Source organism: Anabrus simplex, chromosome 5, assembly GCF_040414725.1.
Source record: "Anabrus simplex isolate iqAnaSimp1 chromosome 5, ASM4041472v1, whole genome shotgun sequence".
Taxonomy (NCBI): domain Eukaryota; kingdom Metazoa; phylum Arthropoda; class Insecta; order Orthoptera; family Tettigoniidae; genus Anabrus; species Anabrus simplex.
Window position 1 is genome coordinate 23814226 of NC_090269.1, and position 23115 is coordinate 23837340.

The 23115-nt window shown below is 38.2% G+C and overlaps 1 protein-coding gene across 2 annotated transcripts in view; it reads left to right on the top strand.

Moving 5' to 3' along the window:
* The window catches only part of LOC136873684 (uncharacterized), a 104072-nt gene extending 90951 nt beyond the window's left edge, over window positions 1–13121 (top strand). The window contains exons 7-9 of one of the 2 annotated variants that reach the window (XM_067146799.2): window positions 8182–8338; window positions 8433–8601; window positions 12416–13120. In XM_067146799.2, coding sequence (XP_067002900.1) covers window positions 8182–8338; window positions 8433–8601; window positions 12416–12580 — 491 coding nt within the window. In that variant the 3' untranslated portion in view covers window positions 12581–13120. Of the gene's footprint in view, window positions 1–8181; window positions 8339–8432; window positions 8602–12415 lie in introns of both variants that reach the window. The other variant, XM_067146800.2, reaches the window with a different exon arrangement.
* The last annotated feature ends 9994 nt before the right edge of the window (window positions 13122–23115 follow it).

The window sequence follows — 23115 nt, forward strand, 5'->3', positions numbered from 1 at the left end:
GACTTAATTCCTTAAACTCCTGTTGTGAAGCATAGGGCTGAGATAAGGTTATGTCACATGGTTCTGTGATGTGTCATGTGTTTCAACTTTCTCCATGTCTACCCAAGCTGCTCAGTCTATATCTCTACTGATCTTCTCCATATCATCTTATGTCTTCCTCTCCTCTTTTGGCCCTGAGAATTCCACTTGACAGAGCAAGTTGGCCATGAGGTTATGGGCGCGCAGCTGTGAGTCTGCATTTGGGAGATGTTGAGTTCAAACCCCACTGTCGGCAGCTCTGAAGATGATTTTCTATGGTTTCCCATTTTCACACCGGCCAAATGCTGGGGGTGTACCTTAATTAAGGCCATGGCCGCTTCCTTCCCACTCCTAGCCCTTTCCTGTCCCATTGTTGAATTCAGTATAATTGAAGAAAAGAAAGATCTCTAGACTTGTTTCCTTGTTCTTTCTATTGCCCGCATACCAGCAGGGGAGATCCCTAGTTGTCATTATACAAGAAGGAACAATGTCTCAGAACACTACAGTAAATCAACAAGAAATCAACTACAACATCAAGGAACAAAAAAGATTCGAGCAAGTTCATAGCTTAATAGATTTTGTAAGTGAGGAAAGTCTGCTTTTAGTCATATGAATAATGATTTACTGCTTTACAAGGGCGAGGAACATAGTTGGCCGATTGCAGAAACAATGACTAGTTTTAAGCCTAAACGTCTACCTAAACAACGTCTAAGTTGTGCACGGTCTTCCATTGCATAAACAATGTTCAGCCGGTGTTTAACTAAACATCGTTTAACGTTTCAATATTGGTTAGAAAATGGAGATAGAAGTATCTTTCACGTAACTCTTTGCTTGTCGCAACCAATGAAATTCATCGGTGCGCGCGCTGAACGCTAGTCAGCTGTTGTCTTCCTACACATTACTCTGATATATCTATGAGCATGACTTGCCCACAGATAAGAATATCGCTTTCAGTGGAAATTAAATATAATATTATTGACACTAAAGCGACGCCACCGCAGGAGGAAATGTGGTTTTGATTATAGTGTTGTTATGGTGAGTGTACTATACTCGTAAATAGCTTCGGCAAAGGGAAGATGAAACAATAGTACTGTGTAACGTAACCGAATAAGTTGTACGGGCCATACAGATGTAGCTTGCATTCTGGAGATCATAGGTTCGAAACGCATCATCGGCAGCCCTGAAGATTGTTTTCGATAGTTTCCCTATTTTTACACCAGGCAAATACTAGGGCTGTTATTATGGCCATGGTTCTTCTTCCACAGTTCTCCTCTTTAAACAATAGTCACCACCACCATCACCACCACTTGCCTTTTCCTATCTCATAGTTAGTACAGTTTACGAACTTCATCATATAAATCCGTATTGATACAGTTAAAACTAAGAAATAATGTTAGGTTTTGGTCCACCCAATCAATACACATCACTTTACAAGTGAAAACTAATATAAAAACATGGAATATTCATAAGATTTAAGCCATGAATATGGGGCGCGCGCGTGGCACGCGCGCACACATAATTCGTCAGAGAACGATGACAATTCCACTTCGAAGCGGGTACAAGTCTTATTGCAGCTCTGATGACATTGCACAAATTTGTGATTAGTTTAGTCCGTACGACCTACGCAATGAAAAACGCGTCGAATCCGTGCGGTACATCTGTGTTTCGTAGTTAAGAAATGTCAGCCTCTGTAGCGTACGTCTACTGCAGCTCTGATGACGTCGCACAAATAGATGAATATGCCTAGCTTCGTGTCCAACCCGCACATTGCAAGCTTGCATCAGTCATGCTATAATGTCTTTGTTTTGTAGTTAATAATGTCCGCCAGCATAATGGCTAGCACAATTAGTTGCTGTTTTTGGGGGTCTGACTTCAATTCCCAGTACTGTACTGCCAGAGATTTACGAATGGCAGGAAGGCTGATATGCAATAAAAGCGGTACTTGTAACTCCCCTCCACTAGGCGTGTGTCTAAAAAGAGCTGTATCACCTCGGGATGAGGAAACTAGTTTACTTTAGTTGAGAAATATTTGCGGTTGTTGCTATTTATACAGCAGGCGAGATCAATAACAAAGTGGTCGTATAATATCTCGTAACTTGGGCCATTATAGGTATATATTTGGAGAGAAGTACGTTTAAAACGTGATAAAAGCTATCCAATTCAAATGATCGTTTTACTCGCCAACGTACCTAACAAATAATAATAATTTTATGTCCCGACGTACTTTAAACGATTTTTGGAGACACCAAACAAAACATACTAGGGTATGCGTTAATAAAAAAAGAGACAACGAACATACAAAATTAAACATTATGATAATAAAACTCATTACCGCTACACCTGTACATATCCATAAATGGTGTATATTTTCCTGTTATTTATTTTTATTTTTTCCGTCAAACTTTTGGCACTATCAGGGCGATAATATACCTAACCTAAACAATGTGGTCTGTCTTATCTCATGGATAGCTGTTTACGCAAATCCTGACGTGATAAATGTAGAGAACAAGCATGAAATATACTCAAAAATAAGGGTCTGTGTTTTCAACAGCTGCAGTTATCAAAAGAATGTTAACAGTTACTATGTATTACATTCGGAAGTACAACTTGTAACATACGCTAGTTATCAGCTGATGGTTTGGCATGCCTTCTACAGTACGGCTTTATTCGGAAGGAGTGGCTTCTGCTACATATACACCAACTGGGAATATCAGAGACCGTCTGGGAATAGATTTACACTGTTCAGACTCTGTAGTCGGTAACGAAATTATTTTTAAAAGGTTCAGAAAGACAGGACCTCGCATGCTCTTGATTGCAGTGCATGGCTCGAAGAGAATGAACAATGAAGCATGGCTGACGAGAGATAGCAGTGAAGATATGGCTGACGAGAGATAGCAGTGAAGATGACGTCACTTACAATGCCGACACGCCGGTAGCAAGGCAGGGAAGTTGGCGGCGCAAGGCGATAATTCAAATGAAAGCAGTGATCAGGTTTACTGTGTGGTTGGCCTATTGCTGAACTGACAGAGACAAATTACTGGCCATTAAGTTCTTTTGTATCGATATTTAATTATATGATAACACGATACCCTTTCTTCTACGGGATCGAGTATGAAGTGAGACGAATCTTCGTAGCAAGTTTTTACGGCCGTATGCCCTTCCTGACGTCATCCTCACCAGAGGAACTAATGAGATGTAACGAATGACGTGATATGAGTAACTAAAACGGACTTTTATACGTACCGTAGGCCTAAAATTCGTGTTTACTTTTTTTTGTCTTTTTACGTTTAGAAACACTGCCTACCGACGAAAATAGCTAGTATAACTTAAATACATTCTTTGTTAAATATTAGTATAGAATGTTTACACATACAATTTATAGCTCTTTATAACCTAGAAGTCATGTGTTCGCTGCACAAAATTTTGATGTTATCGCATGTTGGATCCCCCTTTATTATTTTTGGCTGTAAAAGTGGGAAAAACCGAGCTCGATAGCTGCAGTCGCTTAAGTGCGGCCAGTATCCAGTAATCGGGAGATAGTGGGTTCGAGTCCCACTGTCGACAGCCTTGAAGATGGTTTTCCGTGGTTTCGCATTTTCTCACCAAGCAAATGCCGGGGCTGTACCATAATTAAGGCCACGGCCGCTTCCTTCCAACTCCTAGGCCTTTCCTATCCCATCGTCGCCATAAGACCTATCTGTGTCAGTGCGACGTTAAAGCAAATAGCAAATAGCCAAAAAAAAAGTGGGGAAAAAAAGGGTCTAATACGCGAGTAAATACGGTATCTTTTGCATATCTCAAATAGTCCTTAACAAGACATTGGATTCTTCCTTTTTTTCAATTTCTGAACATTTTTTGTAATCTACCACGTGATTTTATGGCTTATGAAGTCTCAAATAGAAACTAAACATATCCCAAAATATATTTAATATGTTTTTATATTAAATACTGCAGTTTTCACTTGTAAAGTGATGTGTATTGATTGGGTGGACCAAAACCTAATATTGTTTCTGAGTTTTATCTCATAGTTGCCGAAAACTTATCTGAATTAGCGTGACAAATTTTAAAAAATCCACATACAATCTACTTTTTAGTTGTCACTATTATGTGTGCTTACTTGGCAGTAAATATAAGTGAATCCCTCCCAGTTGATTTATGTGACAGCCCTCTGATGATTGAGACAAGTAATTCTGACATGTATGTAGTCAAAGTGACCTATAATTCCATGGAAATCATCCCATGTGTAATAAAATATATCGGTTGACAAGAATTGTAGTCAGGTTGACAGTTATCGAACTGCCCCTTTGTCAGTCTCAAGAAACAAGTCTCTTGAATAGCGAAATCGTATTTTAAGCTCTACCTCCCCGTACATTTCAAATGAATTGCTGCGATTTTGCAGCGGAAAACCTACTGAGAGGCCATCGGACTAACCTTTCTTCCCGGAATCGTCTCAACATGACAATAAAGCATCTAAAGAAAGGATGACAATTATGACCTGTGCGAACGCAATGGGCACTCATAAATTACCTTTACTCGTCATTGGAAAAGCAAGAAACCCTCGCTCTTTCAAAGGTACAGAGGCCAAAAGTTTGCCTGTTGTATACAAGAACTAAGTCTGCTTGGATGAATAGTGAGATTTTTAAACTGTGGTTTGACAATAACTTCATCCCCAAAGTTTTCGTAAATAAAGTCAAATGGACTCTGGGAAAAAGCCATTCTTTTGATAATGTACCCTCGCACCCAAATCAAACTGTTTTAAAATCAGCAGATGTCAACATTTATGCAAAAATTTTGCCTCCCAATGTCACTGCAATAATCCAGCCTATGGACCAGGGCATAATATCTGCACTTAAAAGAAATTGAAGAGGGCAATGATCTCAAAACTTTTTGGAAAAAATTTACAATTCTCGATGATATTTACGAGATTAATTTGGCTTGGGAAAAAACAAAATCATTGACAAATGTGCGGTCTTGGGAAAACATCATCCCAGATGCGTAGGTCGAGTCATAAGTCATAGCAACTATTTTTTTTTTTCCGCGAACAGGAGACAACACGGAAAATGTAACATATGCACTTGGAAACGTACGGTATGTACTTGCGTATGATGCCACTAAATGGTGTATGTAAACAACAGTGTGGGTCTAAGCATGCCCCCAAGTTCAGTATGTGAGTGAGAGCGTCACAAAATGGAAGTCAACAAGCAGGAGCAACGATCGTATATTAAAATAGCAGTTCTCCATGGTAGAAATGCACGCCAGTGCCATGCAGAGCTGCTGGAAGCATTAGGTGTGCATGCCATGCTCTATAGAACAGTGGTGTCCAGATCTTTTGGACAACGCCATACTCCTACACGATAACGCGACAGCTCACACAGCAGCCATTGTTCAGCGTCGCTTACAGCGGTGGCGATGGGAGGTTCTTCCACACCTGCCTTATTCGCCTGATCTGAGCCCATGTGACTATGATCTAATCCCCAAAGTCAAGAAGCCGTTACGTGGACAGCGGTTTGCTAACAAAAAGGACATCGTAACAGCATTTCGGAGAGAGGTGTCACACGTTAGTGATACACATGCAGCGAATGGTACTCAGCGCCTGCCCCACTGCTGGCAACACACAGTGGAAACCTAGGGTGATTATTTTGAAGGTCTGTAACCAGTGGGGACCTGTCCTTTGTACTTAGTCTAATGGCCTGTGTTCTGTCACTTTCCTACGAGAATCTCCTGCAGTCAGAATTTGTCTTCAGGTACTATGCATAAGTATATGCCCTATATTTCCAAATGCATATCTTAGATTTTCCGTGTTGTCTCCTGTTTGCGAGAAAACAATTAGTGGCCATAACTTATGACTCGACCCTCGTATTTCTGATATTTCTGAAGATTTCTCGGATTTTATGAAGCCGATACAGTTAGTACAGTTACTGAAGCCGTAAAAACTGTCCCAGATGGAAAGGAAGTTGACGAAGACAATATTCGTCCATTGTTCGATTGTGACCAGAACGACCAAGGCTGCGAAGAGCAGACAGGCAAACAGATTGTTGACAAAGTAAAGGGCAGGGAGGGAGCAGGAAATGAAAGTGATGAGGAGGGGGAAACAGCTGCTCGCGCCACACGAACATAATAAATAGTTACGCACATGGCTGCCTTGGCAAATATCGAATCATTGCTGGAGTACATCGAGGGCCAGGATGGTGCTCTCATCACCGAAAAACTTGTTGTGAGAAACTTGAAAAGCAAAATAAAGAAAGTGTTTCTCGGCACAAAAGTAGAAAACCATGACTGATTATTTTCAGAAACAGTAAAGGTAGTCTGAATATTTTTCTTTACCTTATTAGTTTCAACGAAACCAGGCGAGTTGGCCGTGCGTGTAGAGGCGCGCGGCTGTGAGCTTGCATCCGGGAGATAGTAGGTTCGAATCCCACTATCGGCAGCCCTGAAAATGGTTTTCCGTGGTTTCCCATTTTCACACCAGGCAAATGCTGGGGCTGTACCTTAATTAAGGCCATGGCCGCTTCCTTCCAACTCCTAGGCCTTTCCTATCCCATCGTCGCCATAAGACCTATCTGTGTCGGTGCGACGTAAAGCCCCTAGCAAAAAAAAAAAAAAAGTTTCAACGAAAAGTACTGTGTTTATTTTTTCCATTTATTACTTGTGCTAAGTGTGATGCAATATATTGGGTAAGTTAATAGAAAACAATACAGTAGTATCATTTATTATCATTTTAACTGTACTTTCAGTACGCCTATTCTATTTTTAACTTTTTGCGGGTTAACCACGATTTTACTTATCTGGAAAGCCTTAACCCTATATTATCCCAGTTACTCGAGAGTTGAGTGTATAGTTATTCTTGGGTAAACACTGGAGTGGAGAGATTTATCCCGAGCCTACGTAAAATTTGTGCCTTTGTGTGTTGTTGACTGTGACAGAGAAGGCTAAATTAAGAGGAAATTGCCTCCATTTAAGAACGATTATTATGTCAGAATTTCCATATTTGTTCTATCTGTTCATGTCTGAATCTGAGCCCATCGGAATTTTTGCACTAACAATATTTTTGTCTAGCTTTACCACAGTCAAACTCATTCCTTTGTACAAACCAGCAGTAATATTTAGGTTGTGAAGAAGAATATTATGACGCATCCAACTTTTATGTCTATATTGTGATGTGGTATGCCTCAAGGATGAAGAGAGCTAGGAAATTCAACAGGATAATATATTACTTAAAATATAATCTCCTTGTACGTAGTCAATTCCAATGTATACTGTTTTGTCCCTTTCAGAATCCTCAGAACCTGTTGGTTGATGATAACTTCCATAGTCTATTAGCTTCATCTCCGTATTGATTGCTACTACAACTTATGCTGATGATAACTTGTCGTGATACTTTCGGGGGGAAAAACTGAATTCTCATTTGGCTGCAAAGAAAAAAATAAAAATTGACTGGGACGGGCATTAGAAGTCATTTTAGGTAGTTCAATATATCAGCAGCTAATCTGTAATAATTTTAAATGTTCTGTCATTTATATGTAGATTTCTGATTTATTTCCTAAATGATACCTTCCTTTTTGTTGCAATTCCTTTCAACATCTCAATAAACTCAAATCATACCAGTCTATAATATTGTGGTCCAGGCGATATGTCATCCATGCGTGCCCATTTGCTTCATTTCTGGCAGCACATTGGCGAAGTGCTCTATAGTATCTCATTTCATGCTCGTTGGCTACTTATATGGCGACAGGCACAAATCTTGGCCTCAGCAAGCGAATGCATTGCAGTACATGTTGCTATCTCTGTGTTATTTTGTGCTGGTTGGTAACCACCTACAACAAAGCTGCAGACACACAATTTTCTTTTAAAAGTACAAAATTTGTGGTTGTGAGAGGTTCACTGTATTTTTCTTGTAAAGAAGAGATAACGAGCTATAACTGGAAAGAATTTCAGCTGTTGAAAAATTTTTGTTTTCTCAATATCGCTCAATATATATATATTACATAACACCACCTCCGCTATAACTTCTTCTTCTTCTTCTTCTTCTTCTTCTTCTTCTTCTCCTTCTTCTTCTTATGTAAAAATACGTAATATCAAAATGAAAATACAGTATATGGTCATTATAAGGCGGAGGTTTCTTTATCTTTATCTGTAATAACTGTTTTGTTATTGTCTTTCCAGGGGTAACACTTACAAGTTGTTCTTATGATGGACCTCCTTCAGAAGGTGGAGCAGTAGAAGACAGAAATGCCAGCGGATCTACTCGACAGGGCAGCAATTCTCCTCTTCAGCACACTCAGCAAACCAGCTGGCACACTCATACTTCTCATTCTTACACGTAAAGTTTTTGTTTCAAATATAAACCTGTTGTACAGTATTAAATTTTATAATCTGGAATTTTAATTTTTTTTTTTTCTTTTTTCTTTTTGAAGATGGAGTGAACCAGAAACTCAAACCCCTGGAAGTGATCGAGGGTATGACCTATATCCTCCTACTCTTGATCCTGCAACATTGGCATCGAGAAAGAGCAGCTCTTCAACAGATTCTTCATCCAGCCACTCTCTGCATAGTCGATCAACCACTGGATCAGAAGGAGGAGCAGTAAGTTATGTTGTTGCTGTAGTAGTAGTAGTAGTAGTAGTAGTAGTAGTAGTAGTAGTAGTAGTAGTAGTAGTAGTACCACCATAAACAAGGGTTTACCAAGCAAGTTGGCTGCATGGTATGCATGTAGCTATAGGCCAGCATTCAGGAGATCATTACAAGATATTCAGGAGATCATGCGTTCAAACCTCACCCCTGACAGTCGTGAAGATGGTTTTCCATGGTTTCCTATTTTCACACCAGGCAAGTGCTGGGATTGTTTTGTAATTAAGAGCACAGGTGCTTTCTTCCTGCCCCATCATTGCCAAAAACCAGTCTGAGTTAGTGAGATGTTAATCCTTTAACAAAAAAAAAACAGTTACGTTGTAACAAGGTTGGTGTCTTTATGACACAACACAATCTAGTGTCAAAAATTTCATTTTTAGGTTCCGTATTGAATCGAAATTTACATTCAAAATTGTTAGGTATGGTGATCCACCTATTCAATACAAGAAATAGTGATAATTACAAAGTCATCACATATTTATTTTTATTTGGGACTGGTTTCGGCAATACGGTATGCCATCATCAGCCTAGGAATTAAGACAAAGTCATTGGACATAGCGTACATTACATTCCTTAAAATTATTAACAATACTTTTTTTAAATGTACGTGCCTGAACTGAATTACTTTACATGTGTACAAAGGTTTTTATCATTCAGATTGAATATAGAAAGAAACCTTTTAAACATTTAAAAAAAGTATTGTTAATAATTTGAAGAAATGTAATGTGCTCTATGTCCAATGTCTTTGTCTTAATTCATAGGGTGATGATGGCAAACCCTGTTGCCGAAACCGGTCCCAAATAAAAATGTATATGTGATGACTTTTTAATGATCACTACTTCTTGTATTGAATAGGTGGATCTCCGTACCTAACAATTTTGAATACAGCAGAATCTTACAGACTATGCATTATTGGTTTTCAGTTAGGCAAACTGACTAATTCCATTCTGCTGCAGACTACTGGTGGGCTAGGAAGTGAAAAGTTCTATATACAACTGATAATGCTTGTCATAAAATCATCCCATTTTGGTATCATTTGACATTTAACACCAGTTTGTGGTGGTGGTGGTGGTGGTGGTGATCACCATCAACATCTTGAACCAACTGCAGTTTTCCGGGTGCAGTGAATGAGCGCTCTCCATTTATTTCTGTCCATGAAGATGTCTTCTTCCATAACCTGCTGCAAATCTAGACCTCGTCCAGCTAGATCATTTCTAATCTGATCAATCTAACTCTTCATTGGCCAACCTCTTCATCTTTTGCCTTCGGGTTCCGTCACAAACCACACACTCGCTCTTCTTTGTGAGTCCATTTTTGTGACATGACCAAACCATTTCAGCCTGGCTTCAGCACAGATCTCACTAACGGGATTTTCGCTTGGACAAGACGGCTTATCTAGTCATTTCTTATTTTGTCCCTCCTTGTTTTCTGAATCATAGTTCTTAAGAACTTCATCCCCACTGCTTGTAGTTTGCTAATATTTCAGTTAGCTTGTATGCATGTTTCTAGACTATTTGGTAACTGGATCCGGGAGATATTGGGTTCAAACCCCACTATTGGCAACCCTGAAGATGGTTTACCGTGGCTTCCCATTTTCACACCAGGCAAAATTATTGGAAATCGTGCCGCCGGTAGGAAATACGATATTGACGAGTCATGTATTCGCGATTGGAGAAAGAAGAAAAATGTACTATTAACATGTAGTGGTGATCGTAGAGCTTTTCGTAGACGAAGTGTGCAGTTTCCAGAAATTGAAAAAAAACTTTATAAATATGTGACAGAAAGGCAGGAATTGGGATATGGTGTGTCAACCGAAATGTGTCAGCTAAGGGCATTAAAGATCGCAAAGGAACTCGTTGGATATCGTTCTGGAAATTTTTGTTAACTTTTATTTGTATTTTCTAATCATTTGATGTATGTTAGTAAAGATTGTAAATAATTTTGACTTCACATTTTTTTTAAATTTTGTTCTTTCAAACTAAAGGTGCGGGTCTTATTCGGTGGTGGGTGGTATTCAAGATTATACGGTATTTGGTCCTTGGATAACTGCTGCCATTAATGAACTTAAATTAGTGCTAAAGATTGGTGAGATCAGGCAGTTGTTTGGAAATCTGGGTGGCCTCTGTAAAGCAAAGTTGACCAGGCTAATGATGATGTACAATGCTTGTGTGATAACTACAAGCATGGACAAACTGTTTGGTGTGAAGAGTATTGCCAGCAACAGTAAAACATCTGTGAGCGAGACAGCAACCAGTACTAAAATTCTGAAGAATCTCGACAGTCAGGTGCTACTTTCAGGCTACCTTTGTCTTCGGTCACTTGTGAAAAACAACGGCCAGAAAGGTGAAGAGCAGGCGAAAGGCTAAGTTTATGTAATCCTTAATTAAAGATACGTCCAAGAAGTATTTATGTGACATACAGTATATTAGTAAATTATGCTTCAATAATTTTGTAACTTTTTCTCAGTTGGATTAACTTTAATACTATGTATTATAAAAACTAACTGTATGTATTAATTATGATTACAATAAATGAAAACATGTAATAAATTTCATATTGCATTCTGTTTTGACTTACAATTAAAATATAATAAATGAATACTCTCTCCCTAGTTGGTGGTCATCCATGACCGGGAAAGAAGGGTGTTCTATTCCATTCATTTATTCATTCATTACTGAGCATTAAAGGAGACTGCAGTGCATTTGTTGAATATTGTGTGAAGGCACTGTGGATGCCGTGTTCTAATGTGGACAGTGAACATACAATTTCTTCTTATGGGAATATTCTCACAGTTCTAAATTTGAAGTACTTGGGTAGTATAGTATCAAAAGATGGCTTTGTGAAATATGAGGTGGACAGTCGAATTAGCAAAGCAACACAATTTTACCACCAAGTACGAAAATTACTGTGAGATAAAGAAGTCTGCTGGAAGCTAGGATGACACTATATAAATCCTATTATAACCTCATCCTTACATATAGTCTGGAAACTACCACGTTAATAAATCACGACAACTCAAAACTCGAAACTGCAGAAATGAAGTTCCTAAACACCATGATCCAGAAGACTAGGATGGACAAGGTCAGGAAGGAACAAATTTGAGAGGATGTGGGAACAGGAGACTCCTGACTACAAAAGCTCCAGAAGGCAAGGCTGAAGTGGTTTGGCCATGTAAAAAGGATGAGTGCCAGCAGAACTGCAGGAAGGGAATATGAAAGGTAAGTAAAAGAAAAAGGATCAGTGGGCGGACCCAGAGAAAAATGGACCACTTTCGTAAAGAAAGATGTCGAGGAAAGAGGACAAGATTGGGAAAAGGTTATGAGAGAAGAGTGGTTCATGGATAAACAAAGATGTAATGGGTTCATATACCACACCCGGGCAACTGGAGTTGGTTAACGATGATGATGATCGCTTTAGCATAAATGGCATTTGTTTATTTACCGCTGCATCCAAAAATTGAATAATTTTAACTTGCTTTGACAAAGTTTTTTACACTGCTTTTCCATTAACTTATTCACTATTTTTCAGGGTCTCTACCTATCCAAATGCAATTCAGATTTAGGTTTCTTTAAATTTGTTCTTATATTTTTATTCCACTCTCACTAGATTGACTATAATTTTTCCTGACTGATATACAGTATATATATATATATTTATTTTGGAGGCCTACGTTATTCAGTAAACCTTTTGTACTCATACCATTGCTGACTGTTAGATACTCTAAAATAAAAAATATTTCATTGCTGAGTCTTTTTTTCTTTCTTTTCAGGAAGTACGATCTCATCTCTACTCAATGTGGAGTGGAAATGAGCTCACGTTCATGAAACTGTCCGAATCTGGTGAGCCTGCTGAAAGTTCCCAGGTAACTCCTAGCAACTCTCAACGATTTCCTCATCCAGAAACACAACATATGTTTTACAGTAGCTCTAAATGAGAAATGAAGTCTGTAACTCTTGATACCTTTTCTGCTGGAACGATATTAAAGACTTCTTGTAGAAAAGGTGTGGTTTTCAGGATTTATTACCCTAGTCATTAACTTTAGTGAGATTGGTTGGTGGTTGTTTTTTAGCACTCTCATTAAAGGCCTCATCCTCTTGTTAAAATAATTTGTTTTCACTGGCCCTGTTCTGAAGTTTTCTTAACTTCTACAAACTATATGAAATTACCATGTTATCAACCAGGTGAAGTCTTTGTGTTAGAAGTGAACCGTTTGTGAAGGTATCCTATGTTCTAAATGTATCAACTAATGAGTTGTTAGAAATGAGGTGCAGTCACGCACAGCCATAACATGTGTATCCCGAATTAAATTTAGCTAAAATGTTTGGCCTATCACAACACCAGAAATCAGGAAGGCTCTGTTTTGAATACCTTTTCAACTGTTCTCTGTTGGAGTATTTATTTTGAGAAGTGATGTTCCAACTTGCTATGTGTTTCTAACATGTCGCAGTTAATGTTAGGTTCAGTTATAAGATAAGAAGATGGAATTTATATAATAAGAGGCTACTAACTGGTGTTAATGTGTTATCTTCAAGCTTTTTCCGTAAGGAAGTTAAAACTGTCATATCCTTTGACTATAGTAGTTGGTTTGATTATGATGCTTGTTGTTTAAAGGGGCCCAACATCAAGGTCATCGGCCCCTAGTTGGTTTGAGAAGTACAGTAAACCTCATTAGTGCGTTCCTTATTAGCATGTTTTCTCACATAGTACGTCATAAATTTGAAGTCTGGATTCCCATCCTATTAAATCTATGTAAAAATACCTCATTTTTTGTATCACGAATTTTTGCTTTTACTGTTTAGTATTGCTACCTTTCCACCCCGCGCCATTTGCCGCATAGAACCAAATGACTGCATGATAATCCCAAAAAAATCGGGATATCGCCATATAACACCATACGCCAAAGCGCCTGATGGAAAGGGACCTTTTTAGTCTATAGTCAAATGTCACCTCATCAGGAAGGAACAAAAAAATTCAGAATGATGGGTGAGCAAATGCTCTTCCGACCGTGCAAGGGTCTACTGCACCCTTCCGTTCCAAAGAATCAAGCCACCGACCTCCCAAGGCCATGGTACGTTCGCGGCAGAAGATCAAAGAAAATAACACATAACTAGCTTAAAGGCATAAATGAACGGAAGGAAACCTGGGATACAATGTTATTCGGCAAAATGACAGGCAAACAAAAGTTTAAATACCTATTTATTGAGCCTTGATAAATCAAATTAATTAAAGGTTGATCCTGAATATTTATAGTATATCAATGTTGAATATGCAATGTCCAATGGACTAAATACAAATTGTAAAGTGTCAAAAAAAAAATTTATTTCTCCTTTACTTCTATCTTCTTCCCGACATGATGATAAATATTACATCATCATTTGTATAACATACTTTTCAAATAAAAAAAATCAGAAATATCCTTATAAATGCGACGGTTATCATTACGAACTTTCTTCACTATCAGAAGAAGCAATTATTTATACAACAAAATAAATTGAAGATAACTTGAAGTGGTCACCTAGCTAAATTAATTATATTACAAAAATAAACAAAGAATAAATGAATGCTAGTCGCTATAATCCTAATCAAAATAAAATGACTGATGTCGGGTCCAGAAATCGAACCCACATCCCAATGGATCCAATGACAATAATTACGAAAATAAAACTCGATTTGTCATCCACATAAAGAGTGAAACACGACTAAAAGAATGTATAAAAAAGGAAAATATGTACACAATATGAAAAATAATCAATAATAATATACACATGCAATTGGCTGTATATAAAAAAAAAATGTGACAACAAAAATCCATGGTTGCCTCAAAACTCGAACCAATGATATCGAAGATGGCGTCGACAAACGGGACTAATAAAACTGCCTTTCTTAATTAATCATATGGTCAACAAATAAATGATAATACTGGCATTCCAGTTAGTTAAATATTATTATAAGATCATACATGAAAAAGTCAAAGAACCCTTTAAACAATAATCGGTGTTGTACAGCTTTCATTCTAAGTGGAATAGCTCGAACAATACAGCATACGGTAACCCTCTACAAGAGCCAAACCCTTTTCACTCTCCCCTCATCGTAAATCTCTGGACGTCAAAGCGCTCGCTAATAATGGCCCAGTGTGGCAGAAATATCCTTTCAACATCTCAAGGTGAAAGCAAATCGTTTCCCTTGGAACACATATTTGTTAAATAATCTTATTTCATTATATATTCTCATATCATATTTCCAAAGCTCCACTGGCTTATAAATTCACTGTCCTGCCACAATTATATAATACAATATCAATCCACTGTTCATTGTCTCATATTCACATCCATCCACTCAGAATGACCAGCTTCGATTCCATCCGATTACAGAATACAGCCTAGGTTTTTCCTACATTTTAAAATCAAATCAATAAAATCAAATATGGATTTTAAACATATCCATAAGGATATTCTCATATTCAGAAAGGGAAATTATTCGACATTAAAGGAAAACGCTAATCTCAATAGGAAGGCGTCTGTTCGATGTCTAGGCATGTCACAAGTTACGCATATAATTAATACAGCCATCTACAAATATATCATCATGCGAATTACATGAAAATAAGAGTGCCTTGCTATCCTAATGTTAACATTCGATAATCCACTTTTACAAGCATAATCACCATGCATTATCATAATAAGCTTGGATATCACATAAATAAATTATACAAAATTACGGCTCGGCTCAGTGCCAAAAACAAATCCACTATCTATTACATTTACCTAATCTAAGCACTCTCAAACTAACTAATATTTTATCATCACGTCAAATACATGCATTACGTTAATTATATATATATTTAAGCCCATGGAGTAGACTATAAATTCCATGAAATGAACATAAATAAATATGAAGACCACTCACAAGTTCTCTTTCTAATTAAAAAAAATACATGCAATTTACATGTCTAACCTAATTTACGTGATCTGCATAATGAATAACCGCGCATTTATTAAAAAAATTATTTCATTTTAGTACTTATCATCATGTCGTAACAATCCAAGGTTCGGGTCCCGGGTAAGACCCTTATTCTTTCCTTTTAAGCTTCCATGGTGTTGACGTTGGTCACGGGTTCATGTCCGTTGCTACTCCCGCTGAGCACGTTCATATTCCAATGGTTATCTTCTACACTTATAACAGTTTTATGAGATTAAGACTTGTTGCGTCACTTTAACACACACAATACAATTAATAGCACTATAATGAAATTAATACTTGTTGCATCACTTAAAAAATTACAATTATACCGTTCTTGCGATCACATTATTTCAACCTGTTTTTAAATACTGTTGTTTGTAGACAATTACAATATTCTCGAAGATATAAACTGTACATTTACAGTCTGAAACACTGAATAGATCAGAACACCATCAAACCGTGGTTCTGCTTTGGATCCTTCGCGTAAAGTGGATGGGTTGTCATCATCGCGGTTCCTTTTATAAACTTTCCCCCTTCCATGCAAGAGACAATGGATAGTCCCCACTACTTTTTTTTAATTAATAGTTCCACGTGTCGTATGACATCGGTAATACACTCAAACGTGTGACTCAGATTCTTAAGTAGTCTGGTTATGTGCGGAACCTGAAATGTTCGGCCATTTATTTAAAATTAATTATCAAAATAATGCCCCTACAATGTCTTCCATGAAGGTGCTGCGTACAAGGGACGCTTAGCTTGTTATATAATGCAACGATTGCGTATTCTTCCACACGTTAATATATTATAAAGAATTAGAATTTTGGCAGATGTCTATAATTAAATCATATAACATCCCGAGGTTTCTCATATTAAATACTATGCATGTCTCGAAATCTCATCATAATAATGCGATTCGCGAGCTGGCAACATCGTGTTCGGCCATTTTTTCAACGGGTGACGGTATCATTATCGATTTTTCTGGCTTGAGATTTTCTTCCCTCTCTCTCTATCTGTGTATCCTTTTAGTTAAGACGGAGTGGTGTTTAGCAGGTTACAAAGGTTGTGTAAGCATGTGCAACCAAATGCAACTTTTTGTAACAAGTACGAGGGAGCTTTACAAAGGTTTTTCACTGCCAAATAATTAATAAATAAATATGTACATGACCGATAAGGTCACAGTATGATCACATTTTTCCTAGCCCTGAAAATGTTAGTCATCCATTGTGTGTGAAAGGACCATAATTTCAAACACAGATTAGAGCCCTCGCCACAGGAGACCGGTCATGGAAAGTTGCGCAGTAACAGGAATTGGCTATCAATTCCTGAACTTCACGAGGTAAGTTGCACCTTCGGGGAACAAGCCGTTAGCCTCAGAAAAGTTCAGTTTTGCTTACTGGTTAGCAGTGAGATTGCTGAATAACCCAAGTGACCTGTATGTGCTTGTATTTTGCATTCCATTTAGAAATTGAATCTGTGTTGAGTGGTACAGTAAATGGTAGTGAATATCGCGTTATAGCCTACGTACAGATTAGGAACATAATCGTGTGAAGTTGATTAGCATGCTACATATTTGTCTTGTGATAATCTAGTTATGGATACAGAAAAGATCTTGAAATTGCTTACTAATGAAGATAAAATTAAAATCCTTCAGGAAGTGTACTGGCATCTGAATCTTTAAGCATGTAGAGGTGGTGTGAATATTTAAACTCACACCTGCAAGTTTCGACTCAAGTAGGTCGAAGTTGTTTAGCATTCAAAATGGCAGCCAAGGTTATTCTCTTGCACATGGTCCAGAGTAACCTGGTCGATGAGTGTGACCAGAAAACAATGTTTAATGACCCACTGGTCCAAAATATTAGGATTCAACTAACATTTGTTTTAGAAATGGTGTGATCTACAACAAAATGTTGATACTTTTATGGGCCCCAGTGCAAATGTTTTCATATTTGTTATCTGGTGTTTTTCACACCTTTCCCTACACTGTTGTTATCTTATAAACCCAAGTTATAAAGGTTTTTATATTGGTTCTCTTGTATTTTTCACACTTTTTAATATTCTCCTCTCATTTGATACGGTAGATACAGCTTTCACTATACCTACACATACACGACATAAAATGCACTCTTGTCAAAAAATAACTTGTCAAGTGATTCCATATCCCTCTTGGATAGTTTTTATTTGAGTAATTAATAGTCAATTTTAATCATAATCTGAACGAATCCACCGAAAAAACAAACATTCTTTACGAGGCCATCCATCCCCTCATCCTCAAGACATACATAGGCAAAACGGTGTGACAACGTATCACTCCCCCCACTCTCGCACACCCCCCTCCACTCCTCAAGCAAGCCACCGCCCTGCCTTCCCCTCTCCCCGCCCCCGTCTCCTAGCCAACAATAAGCACCACACACACAAACACAGTCGAACAGAGCGCATCCGACTCTTCTAACGGTAGGTCAATGCGAGCAGGAGCAAGGGTGACTAAGTACCATTCAAATCACTTTAAATCAAACCTGAACACACACATAAGTTCCTCATTTATTTTCTTTTTCTTTCTTTTTCTTTTTCCACCTTCAATGACACGGTGCCATAAACCAAGGCCATACCATCATCAATTCTACATCAACAATAATAGTAGATGACAGTTTCAGCTTCAAAAGCAGATGGTCCATAACGAAGGATATTCCCTCAGCCCCTCAGCTAATTTAATCTACCAATTAATCTTAACATCAGCTCTCCATAAAACCAACAAGACCACACTATACAAAAGCACTGCAAGATTACGTGACCTAGAGCAAAGCAATGTCTATATTTGTCATATGTTTCATTGTCAAGCAAGTTTTTATTTCAACTAATTCATATATTTTCAAGTTGATTGAACAAGACTGACAAGTCTGTTCCATGTTCTACAAACACATGGCAGTAATTTTAACCCAGATCCAAGAACTTTCTTAAAGTGCCAAGCATTTCATGTCAGTGTGTATACAGTGGAACCTCGATCCTCCGTTTTTGGAGGGACCCTCGTAAAAAAACCGTACAACACAGGAAAACGGAAAATTCGGGAATGAATGAACCATGAACAATTTGGCTAAACATCACAAAAAAAAAAAAAAAAAAAAAAGAAATATGTATACTTAAAATCTTACAAACACCTCTAAACCAAACCAAACTACACCCCCAATGGGCCTTCCGCCTACCAAGCGACCGCTGCTCGGTCCGAACGCCTGCAGATTACGAGGCGACGCATGGTCAGTGTGACGAATCCTCTCGGCCGTTATTCCTGGCTCTCTAGACCGGGGTCGCCATCTCACCATTAAATAGCGCCTCAATTAAAGGTAATCGTAGAACGAGTGAACCTGGAACCAGCCCTCATATCCAGGCAAAAATGCTTGACCTGGCCGGGAATCGAACCTGGGTCCTCCATGTGAGAGGCAGGCAAGTTCGACCACGGGGCCGGCTTCAAACACTAATTACCGGTACGCGACTTAAAATTCTCGCAACTTTACATTCAGTTTTACCGGGGAAACTTCGTCGGTTTTCTCTGAAAACGTCTTTTCAGTCCAGCAACTTTAATCGGTCAAACTATTCGAAAAACCTAATAACATCAAGCCAAACAATCGACCACAAGTATTTTTTAATTCTCTAATCTAATAAAATAAAGCACATTGGATACAAAAGCGCCCAACATGATGGCAAAATCCTTTTTCTTTAAATCTTCCATTGCAATTTGATCACCGGTATACTGTTCGTAGTCAGTTTGTTGAAATCTTGTACCGCGCAAATTAGGCCTACGACCTACATCGACTTTTAAAGGTTATGTTGAACTTGAGAATATTGTTTCAAATGTAAGTATAGATTCTCAAGTTTTCGAATGCATTATATTCAATTATGTTCATCACCAATCACGATTAAATTGGAAAGAGAAAAAGTATCATCAAAACTTCCGAATTCACGGTTATTCGCGACCTGGAGCTCAGCTGGAAAACGCGCTCTGCTGTCCGACTCGGTACGAGTGCGAAATGATGCAAAGGTTTTTACATGTAACGTGCGCAAATAAAACGACTGCGATTTTAACAGAATAACATGAAATTCCTAGTCTTACATTAGGACCAAAACAGTAATATGCAATCCCAAAACCTCCCATGGCTTTATAACACACGTAGCAAGAAGTCGACTGTTGCAAATACTTCTAACTCATAACGTTACAAGCTATCTTTGTCACCGTCAAATGATTCCACTATTATATGCTTTTTCAACTAGAATATCTACAAACTCACAATTTACAACATTTGAGCATTACTTCAAATTTTGAGATGGTCCATAGAGATCCTATTTGAAACTGTTCTTCAACTTCTATTCTACAACTTCATATCCTCAACGTGTTCTACAACTCACCATATGCCTCTGACTTTCATCTTTTATCTTCAAGATCATGATTAACTTCGGATCGCTCGACTAACTTTGACTTTTATTCTCTCTTCTTTACTTTGATTATATACGATTTTTCGCCATCGTCTAATTATAACCGCCAGACTATCAAATTTATTTTTATGCAATCTTACTACTTGTTGTATAACAATCTGTTGTTTTATCCATTGCACTTATTTTAGCAGCCTTCTTATGTTAATTTTGTTAATACTTCCACTATTATATCTCATCACATTGTATTTTTAAACCATCATTGTTATTTTTAATGTTATTTTACTTCAAATCTCTTCAAGATTTTAAAATTCATTTCATTATTACATGTTATTTAGACGCTTATTTTTAATTTAAGGTTAAGACTATGGCTGATGATGCCTTCAGGGAAGGCGAAACATGTACCACTATTAGTTAACAAATTTATGTAAATCATCCAAGACGATTTTGTATTGATTAGGTGGTCTAATAAATAACTTAATGTTATTATTTCAATCAAATGTAATCGTATACGATAATATTAAAATACTAAATTTTTGTTAGTTAGGAGGAGCAGTATAGATTCCTGCCTGAAAGCTCAGTGACTATACAGTGCCCTGAGGGAAGTGCCGAAAACCTGTTCGGCGATACACTGGGGGGGTAGTTAACATCTAACCCTGGACATAATGTAGACGCTTTGCAAGTACGAGCATTTGACGAAACTCGTTACGTCTTCAAGTAGAGCTGTCGAAATGCGCTCTGTCTCCTTCCAATTGTTGTGGACACTCTGCTTTATGATTTCAATTCTCTAAACAATACCACCCGAATGTGATGCTAAGATGGTCCCTTATGCAAGTTCACCGCCAATCGCTTTTCCGCTTCCTCAAAATACCGCAATGACTGGACGTTAACACCAAGATCCACAAGTATGTCGTAGCCGTCCTTTCGTGAGATACAGTTTCTTGAAAAACGCATGATCGAGGATATAGCGTTGATGGGACTGAAATTTCTGAACGGTTGATACGGGATATCGTTTTTTCGAGGAACGGATAATACGGAATTTTTACAACGTGATTTAATTAGGATGCTTGCGGGACCTCGTAATTTGAACGGATAATACGGAAAAACGTAGTTTCCGAGAACGTATAATCGAGCTTCCACTGTATTTCAAATAGTTCATATATTTTCAAGTAGATTGAAACAAGACCAACAAGTCTGTTCTGTGTTCTACAAACACACGGCAGTATTTTTAACCCAGATCCAAGAACTTTCTTATAGTGCCAAGCGTTTCATGTCTTTGTGTATATAATTTGTCATTAGATTTTATTTCAACTGGTTCACATGTTTTCAAGTTGATTGAAACAGGACCGACGTGATCTAAAGCAATATCTATATTTGTCATATATTTCATTGTCAAACTGTTTTATTTCAACTAGTTTCAAGTTGATTGAAACAAGACAGACAAGTCTGTTCCGTGTTCTACAAATGTACGGCAGTAATTTGAACACAGTTCCAAGAACTTTCTTAAATTGCCAAGCGTTTCATGTCAATGTGTCTATTTTAACTAGTTCATATATTTTCAAGTAGATTGAAACAAGGCCACACCGGCGAGTTGGCCGTGCAGTTAGGAGCGCGCAGCTGTGAGCTCACATCCAGGAGATAGTGGGTTCAAACCCCACTGTCGGCAGTCCTGAAGATGGTTTTTCGTGGTTTCCCATTTTCACTCCAGGCAAATGCTGGGGCTGTACCTTAATTAAGGACACGGCCGCTTTCTTCCCATTCCTAGGCCTTTCCTCTCCCATCGTCGCCATAAGACCTATTGTGTCGGTGCGACGTAAAGCAACTAGCAAAAAAAAGAAAAGAAACAAGACCAACAGGTTTGTTCCGTGTTCTACAAACTCACAGCAGTATTTTAACCCAGATGCAAGAACTTTCTTAAAGTGCCAAGCATTTCATGTCATTATGTATATAATTTGTCATTAGGTTTTATTTCGGCTGGTTCACATGTTTTCAAGTTGATTGAAACAACACACTGGGCGAGTTGGCCGTGCGGTCAGAGGCACGCGGCTGTGAGCTTGCATCCGGGAGACAGTGGGTTCTAATCCCACTGTCGGCAGCCCTAAAGATGGTTTTTCGTGGTTTCCCAGTTTCACACCAGGCAAATTCTGGGGCTGTACCTTAATTAAGGCCACGGCCGCGCTTCCTTCCAACTCCTAGGCCTTTCCTATCCCATCGTCGCCATAAGACCTATCTGTGTCGGCACGACGTAAAGCCACTAGCAAAAAAAAAAGAAGCAAGACAGACAAGTCTGTTCCGAGTTCTACAAACACACGACAGTATTTTTAATCCAGATCCAAGACTTTCTTACTGAAGAAAGTACAGGTGTATGCTCCACAGACAGGATGTAGCGTGGAAGAAAAAGAAGAGTTCTTCAATGAACTGGAAACACATATTGTTGGAGATGGGATCATGATAATGGGAGATCTGAATCAAAGAGAATAGAATAGAGACGTAACTCAATGATGAATTTCGGTACCAAGCCACTAGGCACTAGTAATTTCAGTCTGAAATTTGAGATACCGCGCCACAGTGCGCATTTTGTGCAATACGTTACTGTTATTATCAACAGATAGCGCAGAGAAGCAACATCCGGCACAGTGACGGTTATGCTTACAGCTCCCTCCCTCCCTCCCAATCCTTCCGTCAATTATAATGCAGTTTTACTACTTCCATGCCCAATACATTGTAATTCATATGTTTTTATTTTCAAATACTTACTATGTTGTAAATAATGAACTGATACCCCTAGTTCATATGGCATACTATGTTATAGAGAACATAACCTCACACCTCAAAGCAGCTTTAACTTCAAATGAATGATTGACACACCGAACACACAGCTGATACTATAACAAATCAGAAATCCCTTCAAAAGCAAGACAGCAGACCACACCATATGCAAGAGAATGGGGTATCACATCAATATCAAAGTACCACATGAAAATAAAAATAACACAATTAAATGCAGAGAAAATATATAGAAATACATTAGTAGAACCATTCAGCTTTCAGCCCCTGAGGTGTACTCAAACAGGAAATACAGGATTTCAG